This window comes from Falco naumanni, chromosome Z, assembly GCF_017639655.2.
Source record: "Falco naumanni isolate bFalNau1 chromosome Z, bFalNau1.pat, whole genome shotgun sequence".
Taxonomy (NCBI): domain Eukaryota; kingdom Metazoa; phylum Chordata; class Aves; order Falconiformes; family Falconidae; genus Falco; species Falco naumanni.
Genome location: NC_054080.1, coordinates 23,951,671 through 23,963,973, shown reverse-complemented (window position 1 = coordinate 23,963,973; position 12,303 = coordinate 23,951,671). Strand labels below are relative to the sequence as shown.

Sequence of the window (12,303 nt, the reverse complement as noted above, 5' to 3'; positions counted from 1 at the left end):
GGCAGGGGAACAGCTGATCTAACTGAAAGCGCCCTGATTGTTCCTGGTGCTACACTGGCTTTCTGTGTGAGATATGTTTCCTTGGTTTTTTACATTCTAATAAATCATTTCCTTAGGAAATGTCTTTGTGTTGTAATTCTATTCTATGTTAGCATAAACCCCCTTATCAGGAAGGATTTCAGTGTAATGGTTTCTTCTTTGTGCTCTTAAGGTTGGCAGTGGTGAAAAGTGAAAGAAATTTGTACTTTATTTCACTTTTTTTTTCTCCCAAATTCTTTTTGATAAGCAAAAAAATAGATCTTAAATACAAGCAAGTATTTTGTCCTCTTCTTTCTTCAGGTTTTGTTAGAACCAGAGGAGGAGCCGATATTAGAGATGTTAATACTAACTCTGAAAACTGGGCTGTAATTAAAGCTGCCTTAGTGGCTGGGATGTATCCCAATCTAGTGCATGTAGACAGAGAAAGCCTGGTTTTGACTGGACCAAAGGAGAAGAAAGTGCGATTTCATCCTACCTCTGTTCTTAGTCAACCTCAGTATAAAAAGGTAAAATCACTTTGACTTTATAGTTCACAAAAAAGAGCGCTGTACTCTTATCACATGTTTAGAAATGTCTCTTCGTAGTAGACAGTACTTTGAAAGCAGCATGTGCATTAAACACTACATTTTTAGAAATTCTTTTTCCTAGCAGTTGATATAATAAAGAACTGGAGTTATTTATTTTTCCAATATTTTTTCATCAAAACTTACTTCAGTTAGTCCTTCTAGATGGAATAAGACACAATGGTAAAAAAAAAAACCTAGTTAGGAAACTCTTTTAAAGATGTAACTATCCCTGCTTATAATAGCGGGAGGAAGTTCTGCTCTGAAACTGATTTTTTTTTTTTAGATCCTTTTTTAAAGCAAAGTATTTTTGTTTCAAGATGGTAGGATAATTTTGAGTCTGGTTGAATTCTCTCTTGCTTTTTTATTTGGTATCTAAGTTTATGTGTGTATAAAAATGTATTTATTTCTACATATATAGAATAGGAAATACATTAAAATTTATTTTAATTAGAAATAGAGGGTAAAATATCCTAGTCTTATTTGCTCCTACGCAGATTCCTCCAGAAAATGGGCAAGCTGCAGCCATTCGGGCACTCCCTACAGACTGGCTTATATATGATGAAATGACGAGAGCTCACAGGATAGCAAATGTCAGATGCTGTTCAGTTGTAACACCTGTCACTGTGTCACTCTTCTGTGGACCAGCTAGATTACCAAGTAATGCTTTGCAGGAACTTTCATCCTTTCGAGGTATAAAGGGGTTTGGATTTGTAATGTTTCTATTGGTATATACTAGTATGGCATATGGAAGGCTTATTTGTCAAGAATATATGTAATAATTATATTGCCTAATTCTTAAAATGACAAAGCTACAGTTCATGTGGTTATTTAAGAATAGTTTATAAGCTCTGTAATGTCTCAGTTCTGCAAATCCTTTTAGATTTCGTATCCATAAATTACAGTTGCACAGTTCTGGAGTCTCACAAATTACAGTACAGTTTGTTACGAAATAAAAAATGCAAACAAAATGTCCGATGACAGTATTAATGCTGAAAAGTGTAGTATATATGTTTTATTCTACAGACTAGCTCAAGTGATACTTTGAACCAGATTTTTCAAATTGAATAATAATTTAGAAACTGTCAGTATGGCAAATAGTCATTTCCAGCTGAAACATGTGTTTTAAGGATTATTTTCTCCTGATAACTTTTAATAACAATTATTTGTAATATTTACTGTAAGTAAATGGGAATATATAGAAATGTCCATATTTTTTTTTTTAATTTAAATGGAGTGCTGCAGGAAGAGAAGCAAAAATATTCTGTCCTGCTGCCAGTTCTCTAGAGTTATTAGATGGAATCGAAGTAAGAGTCCAAGTTATTTTTGAAGTTTTTCTGTCTTGCTCTTAAACTGTTGCCCTTAGAATAGTGTTTATGCAGATTGAATTGCACCTGAAAAAAAAAAAGGATCCTACAAAATAGCCATATGTATTTATAATTAATTTCTTTCTTAATATGTCTTTAAATCTGCTGGTTTACTAGGAAATAAAGCATAAAGCAATGTATAGTTTTGCAAACAGCTCCAGGCAAAAGTTTGAACATGGCTTGTTGATATTGATGAAGGTACATGAGTGAGTCAGATCACATCAATACAGGTGCTTACATAGCAGAGCCCTCAGCAGATCTGGATTTTGGAGTTTTGCTCAGTGAAGCAAAGACTTTTCAGGGAGGTGTATTTACAGAAAATAGTGGTTTTACAAACATTTACATTTTAAAATAAAATCTAGAAGGAAAATAGTTTTATTGCTGGTAGTACAGTAATGTTCAGTTTTTGGATGTAGGTGGAAATAATACAGAAATGTTAATACACCTTTTATATTTAATTCAGGGGATAGTGTATCTAATGATAACAGTGATAGTGAGATAGAGGACAAAACTGCTGATTTGGCACTACTGAAGCTAGATGAATGGCTGCATCTCAAACTGGACCCTGAAGTAAGTAATGTATCACTTCAATGTTTCTTTCTTGTAGAAGGATGTTTATGTCATATTTTATTAAGAAGAGTTCTGAAACGTTTGGGTAACCAAGACTTTTCTGTAAAAATGGCTGTCACAGTCTGATTGGGTCTCTCAAATTTACAGGACAATGTACTCTGTCATTTAATCTTTATTTCATGAGCTGATTAGAAATACAGCAAAAATCCAGGGGCTCAATCCCTTTTGCCCAGACTAAGTCTATTGCATGAATTCACTTATTCACCATTCAAGTTGCAAGCTTTCATAACTTAAAACCTGTAACTCTCAATTCATACACCTATGAGCAAAAAGAAAAAAAAACCCAAGTAGTTACCTAGCTGATGGTGAGAGTGCTTATCCTTCTTCTTCCATCATGGTGCGGGTCTCCCCTGTGTCACACTGGGAAGCAGGAAGGCCTCAGCAGCCCAGCTGCTGTTGGATCCGCTTCAAAAGCTTTTTAGGTAAGCTGGTGTTTTGTACCTCGCCGCTTGGAGGTTTTGTCCATTTCTGTAAGTTAACAGATTCTGACAAAACGACCAGGCAAAAGATAATGGCTGCAGGAGGCAGCAATCTGCATGTGATACTGGCTGCATAATGGCCCCTCTTTCTGGCCACGTGTCCTGCCTATGTGGTGCTCTTGCTTTGACCTACTGGCACTCCTCCCAGTACACATTGAGCCTTAGCATGGACTGAGTTAACCAAAACCTGAGCAGCAATTGACTGAACAGTCACAATGGCATATTGTGTATTTCCTTCTATGAGAGGGTGACTAAATTTGGATCAAAATGCAACACTTGGAGTTGTTGAAAGAAAGTTCTAGCAGATTTTAGAGAACAAAAAAACCCCACTTTTTGAAGGCAGAAGTATTCAGGTCATTGAGAAGCTCTGGCTGTGGTAAGAGGTAGTGTACTTTATGAATTAGGGAACACTTGGACTTACCAGATCTAATAATAATACTGTCTCTTCTAGAGCTGTTCAAAAGTATGATTATTTTAGAAATGGAAGCATTTCTGATAACATGGGGATTAACTATAGTCTTATAAATTCAGTCATCTCATTGAGCAGAAGTCTGTGTAAGGAAAATAGGTTACTTACAGCTCTTTTCCCTCTGGTGTGAATTAAGAGTGCATGAATACAGACAGTATTGATTGAGATGAGGGCACATGAATTGACAGGAATGGCATAGAGCATTAAAATATTTTTGTTTTCTCTTTTAAAGGTAACATTTTAAAGTGAAAAATAAAAAGTTTTTTGTGGGTTTACAATCTGATTTTAAGTTCGGTGCAAAGCTAAATGAAATAAAACATTCTGAAAGTGATCTTGCACCTGAGGGAAGAAAAGATTAACTTAACAGCTTTAGTTTAAATGTGGGATTTTCTTCCTTTCCCCAGCACTTTAATCTTGCCTTTCAGTTTGGACCATGTTCATTTTAGAATGCCAAAGGCTGCCTGATAGGAAAGATGTAGAGTACCCTTACCTGTCTGATCTAATTTTTGTTAGTCTTTAACAGAATTGAAATTTGTTACAGGCTGCTTGTTTGCTGTTCCAACTCAGACAGAAGTGGCATAACTTATTTCTGCGTCGTATGCGAGCTCCTTCTAAACCATGGTCTCAAGTTGATGAAACAACTGTAAGAGCAATTATAGCTGTTTTAAGTACTGAAGAACAGTCTGCAGGTTTGCAGCAGCCTTCCGGTATTGGTCAGAGACCAAGGCCTATGACTTCTGAAGAACTTCCTTTAGCATCTACGAGGGGGTCAACCAACAGTAGAAAAAGCTCAGCAGAAACCGAATTCTCTGATGACTCCTCTAACCCTGAAAAGTAAGCTTTTGAGATCTTCTAGAGACTGTAGGTTGTAACTTACTTAGCTATAAAAAGCATTGCTTGGATTTCTGCTAGTAATAACAAGGAAGAAACAACAGAAATACAGTTGAAGGAATTGATACCATCCTGTGCTGTGTTATAGTTCTGATTTCATTGAGAAGTATTTTATATGTGTGCCTGTTGTTTGAGAGAGCAGTCAGGAATACTGTCCATGAATTGTCACCTCTGGGAAGAAGTAGCAGAAAAGGTTTAACCGCAGCATTCAAAACCAATGCATAATCGGTACCTTTTTAATTTTGAATATGTTAATATTGAATATGTTTTGGAATCAGTGTAATATAAATAGTCATGCTATAGGCTGATATGTAGATACAAATTATTCTATGACCACTTACGAAAATCCTGGTGTGTCCTGTATCTACCTTTACTTTTTAGAGTTTTAATGAAATCTATGCCTCCTGCACCTCACCAGCTAAAGAAGTACAAAGGAAAAACCTCTTTGTGCTCCAAACGAACTTCAGATGACAGATCAGATCAATCATCAGCAAAGTCTACAGATAGCAGTAGCTATCCTAGCCCCTCTGCTAGTCCTTCTCCAATATCTGTAAAGGTAGAGTCCTCCTGAACAAGTTACCCCATTCTTCAAAATTAATAGAATTTCAGAAATAAATTTGCTGATACCTTTCAGCAGCTATCAGGTATTATACTGATACATTAGGAAGCTAACTTAGAATTTCATTTTTAACAGCTGCATAATACTTTTTCTTTCTGGAACTTAAAAGCTAGACTAAATATCCTTGTTACACTAGTAATACAGTAAAAATACTATTCTTTGCAGACTGCTGAGCTAAAGATATCCAAAGTTGAAAAAAATCAGATTAAATTGATATAATGACCACTGAAGGGGATTTAATTTCTTTTTCTAAAACAGTGTACAGTACATGTACTTCTGAATTCTTTGAAGTCTGCCTTCCTCTGCTTCTGTAAATGGCATACATTGGTAGTGATTCTTTGTAAGTTTTGTGCTATCTGCCTTATGACTGCTTGCTTTCTTTACAACAGTTATTTTAACAAAGCATGCATTTTTAATGAGGTTATTGGCATAGTTTTTCCTGTGTACTTGAAACAGTAAACTGCAGTACTTTTAAACAGATCATTGAGAGGAAACCCCATTGTTCCTGTAGCCACAGACGTGTTGGAGGATTTAGTAATTCCTCTTAGTCTTTCAGTTTTTAAATTCAGCCAATGTAAAAGGAAGAAAACTTGTTTCCTGAAGGTGGAAATGTGGGTAGTATGCTTCAGGCTACAGTCTGATGTATATTATATTTATTATTATTATTATTATTATTATTATTATTATTATTATTATTATTATTATTGCTGCTGTTGTTGTTATTATTATATATTAATATATATAATAGTTCTAATGATTTATTTTGTGTCATTTGAAGGTGTGTCAGACTTCAAAGAATTGTAATTAATCACTAGACTGTTTAGGTCTGTTCTGCTACACTTGTTTGCTGCCCCTTGTGAATTAATTATTATTCTGGAAAGTGCTTAAATATAATAGATGTGAAGTAATTTTTAAGACCAGTTCAGGCAGTACTGGCTGATAGATTCTGTGTTTCTTGTGGAGTCTGGGGGAGGAGGGTGGGAGGCACAGTCAAGGGATTTCTGTCTTAACAAGGGATTTCTAAAACTTCAGAACTAAAGTATGGTTTATTTTATTGTAGCTTAATTTAATTTAATTTTTCCAGGGTTCCAAACCTCCTTCACCAAGACCAAATATGTCAGTTCGGTACTTTATCATGAAAAGTAGCAACTTGCAAAATATTGATATTTCTCAACAGAAGGGTATATGGTCTACTATGCCAAATAATGAACATAAACTAAATAGAGCCTTTGGGGAGAGCAGCATGGTTTACTTAATATTTTCTGTTCAAGGGTCTGGACACTTTCAGGTGAGCACTTAATACTAAATATTAGCTTTGGCTGATGATTTAGGACTATGTGTAGTATGAATATTTTTGCTTATGACTTCTGATCTTCTAATAAGTAAAGTAGTAAGCAAGTGTCTCTGGTTGCTGAGGAAAGAGTACTTCATTCTCTGAAATATGCCCTTTTAGCTAACTGAATTTGTCACTCAAAGGCCAAGGCTGAATTGCCTCCAAACGTCTTGAGTCAGAATAATGTTTTTCCCCTTCATTAATCCTTTAGAACAACAACAAAACAAACAAACAAATCCAAACAAAGCAGAACGTTGCTACTCTTTTCTCTGCATGCCAAAATAAATATTGTAATTGAACTAACAGTTACCATCAAGTCGCAGCTTTCTAAAGCCAGGAACCCCACAGTTGTCTTTATTACAAATTTTAATAAAATCTGTTTTGACTGAGATGTAGTTTCTAAAACTTAGGAAGCTGGAAGGTCATGGCTATGATTCTTCTGGAGCTCTGCCTGAACTTCAAGTTTCACACGGTGTTTGTCAACGTGTTGACAAATGTGTAGCCAATTTGAAGTTAAAGACTTGACCTGGTAGTGCGAAGTTGCAGGTTAGCTGTGTTGTAGAGCAGGCTAGACTCAGTTGTTCCAGGTAATGAATGTTCACCTTACTTTTTTATATATGAACTATTAAGAAAAGTCACCTAAACTTGAAATCTAATGAACTAGCCAAAATACAGCTGTCTTGGTGATACCACTGAAGGAGATATATGAAGGTGAGATATACATGCAATGATTTGACAAATGCAAATGTAGTGTTGGAAAGTAACTTTCAGCATGCCAGTTTATACTGAAAATGGGCTGTTGTATTGGCGATCTTAGATGAGGAAGCTGGGAGGGGAAGAAGTGCTGAAGTCAGGAGTGTAGGTGGTTGTGGTTGCCTTCCCCTTCCAGTTTTCACAATGCACTGGACGTTCATGGAAGTGTGAGATTAACATTCCTATTAATATCCTCTTGTACCAAGTGTCTCTTTACTTTCCACTTCTATTTCTTTTCTGTTCCTTTTAGTAATCTCCATTTCAGTCTGGGCTGAGCTATCTAGGACTGCATGTCTTACAACAGTAGTGTGTGCTGGTAACTTTCATAGTGCGCTGCTTCTCTTGGACTCCTGAGTCATAGCTGGCATAAATTTGGGTGTGTGGTTGGTTTGTTGTTCGTTGTTTTGTTTTGTTTGGTAGTGTGGGCAAGTAGGGGTGTCCTTTAAGTTAGAAGCAATCTTAGATTTGGCGTTTCTTCATTTTCTTTCTGAATACTTTTGCAAACTCCTTCCTGTGGCTTTGAAGAAGGAAATAAAAACAACTTTGACTTATTTCTTTGAAGAACAGCTATACTCTTTTAATTCTATGTGAAAATTTGTTAACATACAGGGACATGGGAAGGAGGGATTGGATTTCTGCAAAAAATACTGACAACTAACAAGGAGTAGCTAATGGATTATTATGTAGTAGAACATTCATCTTGAGGCCTTACACCTCAAATGTTTTTACCACAACTTTTCAACCTCTGTTATAAAGCTTAAAAAGACATTAATGGTAATTGGACAGATTGAGAGACGTTCTCTGTGGTCAAACACTAGAAGACATATTTGAAGTGGAAAACCAGATTACATTTGTTTTAACTTTCTAGATATAAACATTTTAAAAGATCCAGCTTTATAGGGGAGTATGTGGGGATCACTTTGAAACTAATATGAAAGTTTCCTATGAAGTCCAGTGATTTATTTAATTCCAGCATAAGCAGATACACTCTAATTACGTCTTTCCTTTCATATCGTGATTTTTGTTCCAGGGTTTTGCTAGAATGGCTTCAGAGATAGGGTGTGAGAAAAGTCAAGACTGGGGATCTGCTGGTTTTGGAGGTGTATTTAAGGTGGAGTGGATCCGAAAAGAAAGCATTGCTTTTCAGTTTGCACACCATTTGCTCAACCCTTGGAATGACAATAAGAAAGTACAAGTAAGCAGGGATGGCCAGGTAATGTTATTATCTGCTAAAGTCTTCTTTACTTGGTAGAACTGTATATTGTTTGTTAGCTTTTTTAGTCTTGATATTTATCTCAACTGCCCTCATGTATCTGTTACTCTGAATCACAGTTCATTGATGCATTGTACATTCTGTAATGCATTACTGTTGAAGTAATGGAAACTTTGAGAGAGTGGTTTCTTTCTTAAGAATCATTTAAAAAAACATATTAAAGCTGCATGCTTCCAAAAATAAAAGCTTTTTGGAATTTATAATTTTGGTTCTGGAGATTTGAACCCTGTTTGGTTCCTATTTGTTCCCTGAGATAGTCTGTCACACCCAAGTAACTGTTCATAATTATAGCTTTGAGTTTCCTGTAAAGTATGAAGAGAATCTTGAGATTTGACATAAAGCTTTAGGACAGTTCTCAAATCCATTAAAGCTAAATATAGCTTTTATTGATAATTTAATGAAAGAGAATTGGCACAAGAGTTTTCTGTGGCAGTTTCTGTGTTCTCCCCAGTCCCCTCCCAAAATATTGCCTTGATAACAAGATTCTAGAACTAAACTTCATATCACCTTCTCACTACTTTCCCCAAACCTCTCCAGTTTTAACAGTGAGGAAAGGAACATAGTATAAGAACAGGGAAAGGAAAGTAGCACATGACGGAGCTAACAGTGCTTCTGTTATAAGTGGATCTTAAGACCTAAACAGTCTTAATGATCTGAAAACCAACTGATTTATAAACATTAATATCCGTGATTCCACAAAGAGCCACTGTATTACTTGTGACCCGCCGTTCCACATTCTCCACCACGCTTGATGAAATTAAACTTAAAAGATGTGGAGAATAATGATCTTTTGTTAATAAGTAACCTGTGGAAGGTACAAAGTACATGGTGCATGTGTTCTTATATATGGTGATGGTGTGTTCACTGGGAACTCTTAAGTACTGACATCTTACTGTAAATGAAAAAAACCCAACAAACAACCTGTAGACCAGGGTTGCTTATAAAAGCTTTTATCTCCTCTTGAGCCCTAGTAAAAAAACCTTCTGAAGTGTTACTGTATGTGTCAACAGCAAAAGGAATGAGCTCTTTTGGAAAGACTGAAAGCAACCACCAGTAACTTCATCTGACACTTCTGTTATACACAGTTTCTGTATGTTCTGTAGCATACGGTATAGTAGCAGTGCAAATAACTTCTTTTATTTCCTGCTTATTTCTAGGAGCTGGAGCCACAAGTTGGAGAGCAGTTGCTACAGCTTTGGGACCATACTCCTTTGGCAGGAAAAAGCTCAACTGATTGAGCATGTCCAGTAATGTGGTAGAGGTAGTTATTTCATGCATTACTTGCTGTTTTCATGATAAAGGAAAAATTATCTATATACAATGTATCATTACAGTACTGTTTTTCCTTTGTAGTTTGTGGAAGAACAGGTACACTTAATGCTAAATGCTCTCTTCCTTTTGATTTTTTCTTTTTTTTTAGCTGTGGTTGTTGAAATACCGGCTATAACCACTAGAACCAGCAGCATGCCTACAATACAAAGATGAAGAAGAAGGCGGCGCAACAAGCTCCTGCAGTTGTTAGTCATGCTGTGCAGCTAGCAGTGGAAAAATAAGGGGGGATATGTTAGTTTCAGTATTCCCTTGTCTTAACAAATATCATAATGTTGTTCACTAGCTTTTTTTTGACTGAATTATTTTTTTACGGTAGTTGCAGTTGATATTTGAAAACACAGTCAAGTTCCAAACTGAAACAACGGACCACATAATTTAGTTTTGGGTTTAAAATAGCACAGCAGACAGTTTAAATATACAGTTTACACTGAAAGCTTTCTCAACACTGTAAAATGTATGAGTGAAACCAGTGTAAGATTAATTAATCATTCTTGCAGTTTGTGTAAAATAAATAAATTGAGAATAGATGTCTCCAAAGATATTGGAAGGTTCCATAAGTATCCATGTTGAACTTCTGTATGCATGGTGCGAGAGAGGAGGACATGTTCATACAAACAACTGGGCAGCTGGAGAATGTTAAGTTTTAATTTAAATAGGTAAGTGAAAGGAGCATGAGAATTTTGAGAATGGGTTGGTCCAGCAGCGTTTCCAGTTTCAGTTTTCACCTTTAGAAGGTACACACTTTGTCAAGCTGTAACAGTCTTTCAGAGGCCTGCTGCCAAATGGTACTTTTAATAGCTCATTAATTTGGTTTTATTTCTTTCAAGAAAAAAAGGAAAAATTGCCAGTATGAATTTCATCTTCAGTGTAGTCTTCATGCTTGCTTTCTGTACCTCTTTCAATTTCTTCTTCTGTGCTACTGTTGTTTTATTGGACTTTTCCTTAGTTGTCAGCATACTGTACTATGAGGCTGGTATAGATTCAGTCAGCTCACTGTAAGCACTATGGTTTTGGTCATTCTTTGATTAAACAGAGGGTTTTCTGCTTCTGAGCCTGTACTTAGATTTTTCATGTCTGCTAAGAATATTCACACAGTTCAGAGTGCCCTGTGCATTCCTTCTTGCATTCTGTGTAGCGACTTCCATGCACAAACAGTCAGTTTTGCCTTTGCAAGACTAAATGGGTCCTTGTAAGACTAGTATTGACTAATAAGGTATTTCTGGACACAGTGCATACCACAGGGCTGTGAGGCTCATATTGCCTTATGTGATACTCCCGGGCCTGTGGCCACAAAGGAGTGGGGTGTGGTATTGCCTCGTGCAGGGCTCCTGGGCCCCACGCACACTGAGGGCAGAGGTGGCACAGAGCGGGAGCAGTGGTGGGGTGTAATGTTTGGTGAACAAGCCCACACAGTGCTTCTGCAGCTTGCTGATAAAAAGAGCAGTCCAGCCAAGGAATTCACATTCCCCAAGGTCATTGTCTGGTCTGGGTCACTTGTCTGGAGAAGAGCCGGCCCTGCTGCCTGCCTGACAGCCATGGTCATGTAGGTCTTCACATGCCTGAATGTTAGGTCTCACCCAGTCTTGGTGAATTACTTGACTTGCTTTTGTTATGAACTAGATAGTTGTATTAGATAATTGTACTGCTGATATATATATTTTCCTGTACTGTTACTTAAACTGTTTTTTATCCCTGAAGTTGTTGGTCTGGAGTCTGTTACCATCTCATGAACCTGTAACATGGCAGAGCTGCCTTAAGTCCTTACACTGTTGTCAGAAGTGGGATATGGTACACTGCACCATCTCTGACCTGCAGTGGCTGCCTTAGTTGATTATTTTGGGATCTTGCCCCTGCACATGGATGTCAGATTCTGCTTTGACTGCAGAAAGTCAGAAAGACAGAAACATGAAGAGAGATTTACCCTGCTTACATCTCTTCGCTCTTTGCTTAGAGATACTGAGCAGTGTTTGGAAGCAGCCCGAGCCCAAGTTGACTACCTGCAAAAAGAACCAGCCCACACCCAGCAGGACACTGGGGCTGCAATAGAGGAGAATGCTAGCTCCTGCCTGTGTTAGAAGCCATCAGGCTAGTGTGGAGAAACGACAGCAACGCACGGTCCCCCTGTAGCATTGAAAAACTTGACCATCATCTAGAAGCTGCGGAAGAAGGAATGTATAGAGACCCAGAAGACAGGGAGCATACTTGAACTGATTCAGATTCAGACAATGTTGTGCCCAATTCCTGCCTCCCTGAAGACTCAGTAATCCGACCTGTTGTTAAAACAGAGTATGATGCTACTGGAGGTATGACAAGTGCCTCCACATGCTCTTTCATGAGCACAGACCTAGCCAAACTAAGCACATGCTATCAGAAGTCTGGGGATTATTTAACTTGGCTTGCAAATACGTTATGTGACTATCTGAGTTTTGGACTAGAAAGCCTGGAGGCTCACTTTGGGGTCTGGGGTCCAACTACAGGTTCCAGCAGGAAGTGTAGATGTAGCCGTGTCTTTGGGTTAATACCTAGGTTGTAGTGATCGACAGCTTTGTTGTGCT

The 12,303-nt window shown here is 37.3% G+C and overlaps 1 protein-coding gene across 1 annotated transcript in view; it reads left to right on the top strand.

The window, feature by feature from the left end:
- Positions 1 to 11,445, top strand: part of YTHDC2 (YTH domain containing 2) — a 39,625-nt gene extending 28,180 nt beyond the window's left edge. Inside the window, exons 22-30 of the mRNA XM_040579547.1 lie at positions 340 to 545; positions 1,100 to 1,295; positions 2,433 to 2,539; positions 4,089 to 4,381; positions 4,820 to 4,994; positions 6,142 to 6,345; positions 8,174 to 8,356; positions 9,574 to 9,677; positions 9,837 to 11,445. Of these exons, the coding sequence (XP_040435481.1) occupies positions 340 to 545; positions 1,100 to 1,295; positions 2,433 to 2,539; positions 4,089 to 4,381; positions 4,820 to 4,994; positions 6,142 to 6,345; positions 8,174 to 8,356; positions 9,574 to 9,654 (1,445 nt within the window). The 3' untranslated portion in view covers positions 9,655 to 9,677; positions 9,837 to 11,445. The remainder of the gene's footprint in view (positions 1 to 339; positions 546 to 1,099; positions 1,296 to 2,432; positions 2,540 to 4,088; positions 4,382 to 4,819; positions 4,995 to 6,141; positions 6,346 to 8,173; positions 8,357 to 9,573; positions 9,678 to 9,836) is intronic.
- The last annotated feature ends 858 nt before the right edge of the window (positions 11,446 to 12,303 follow it).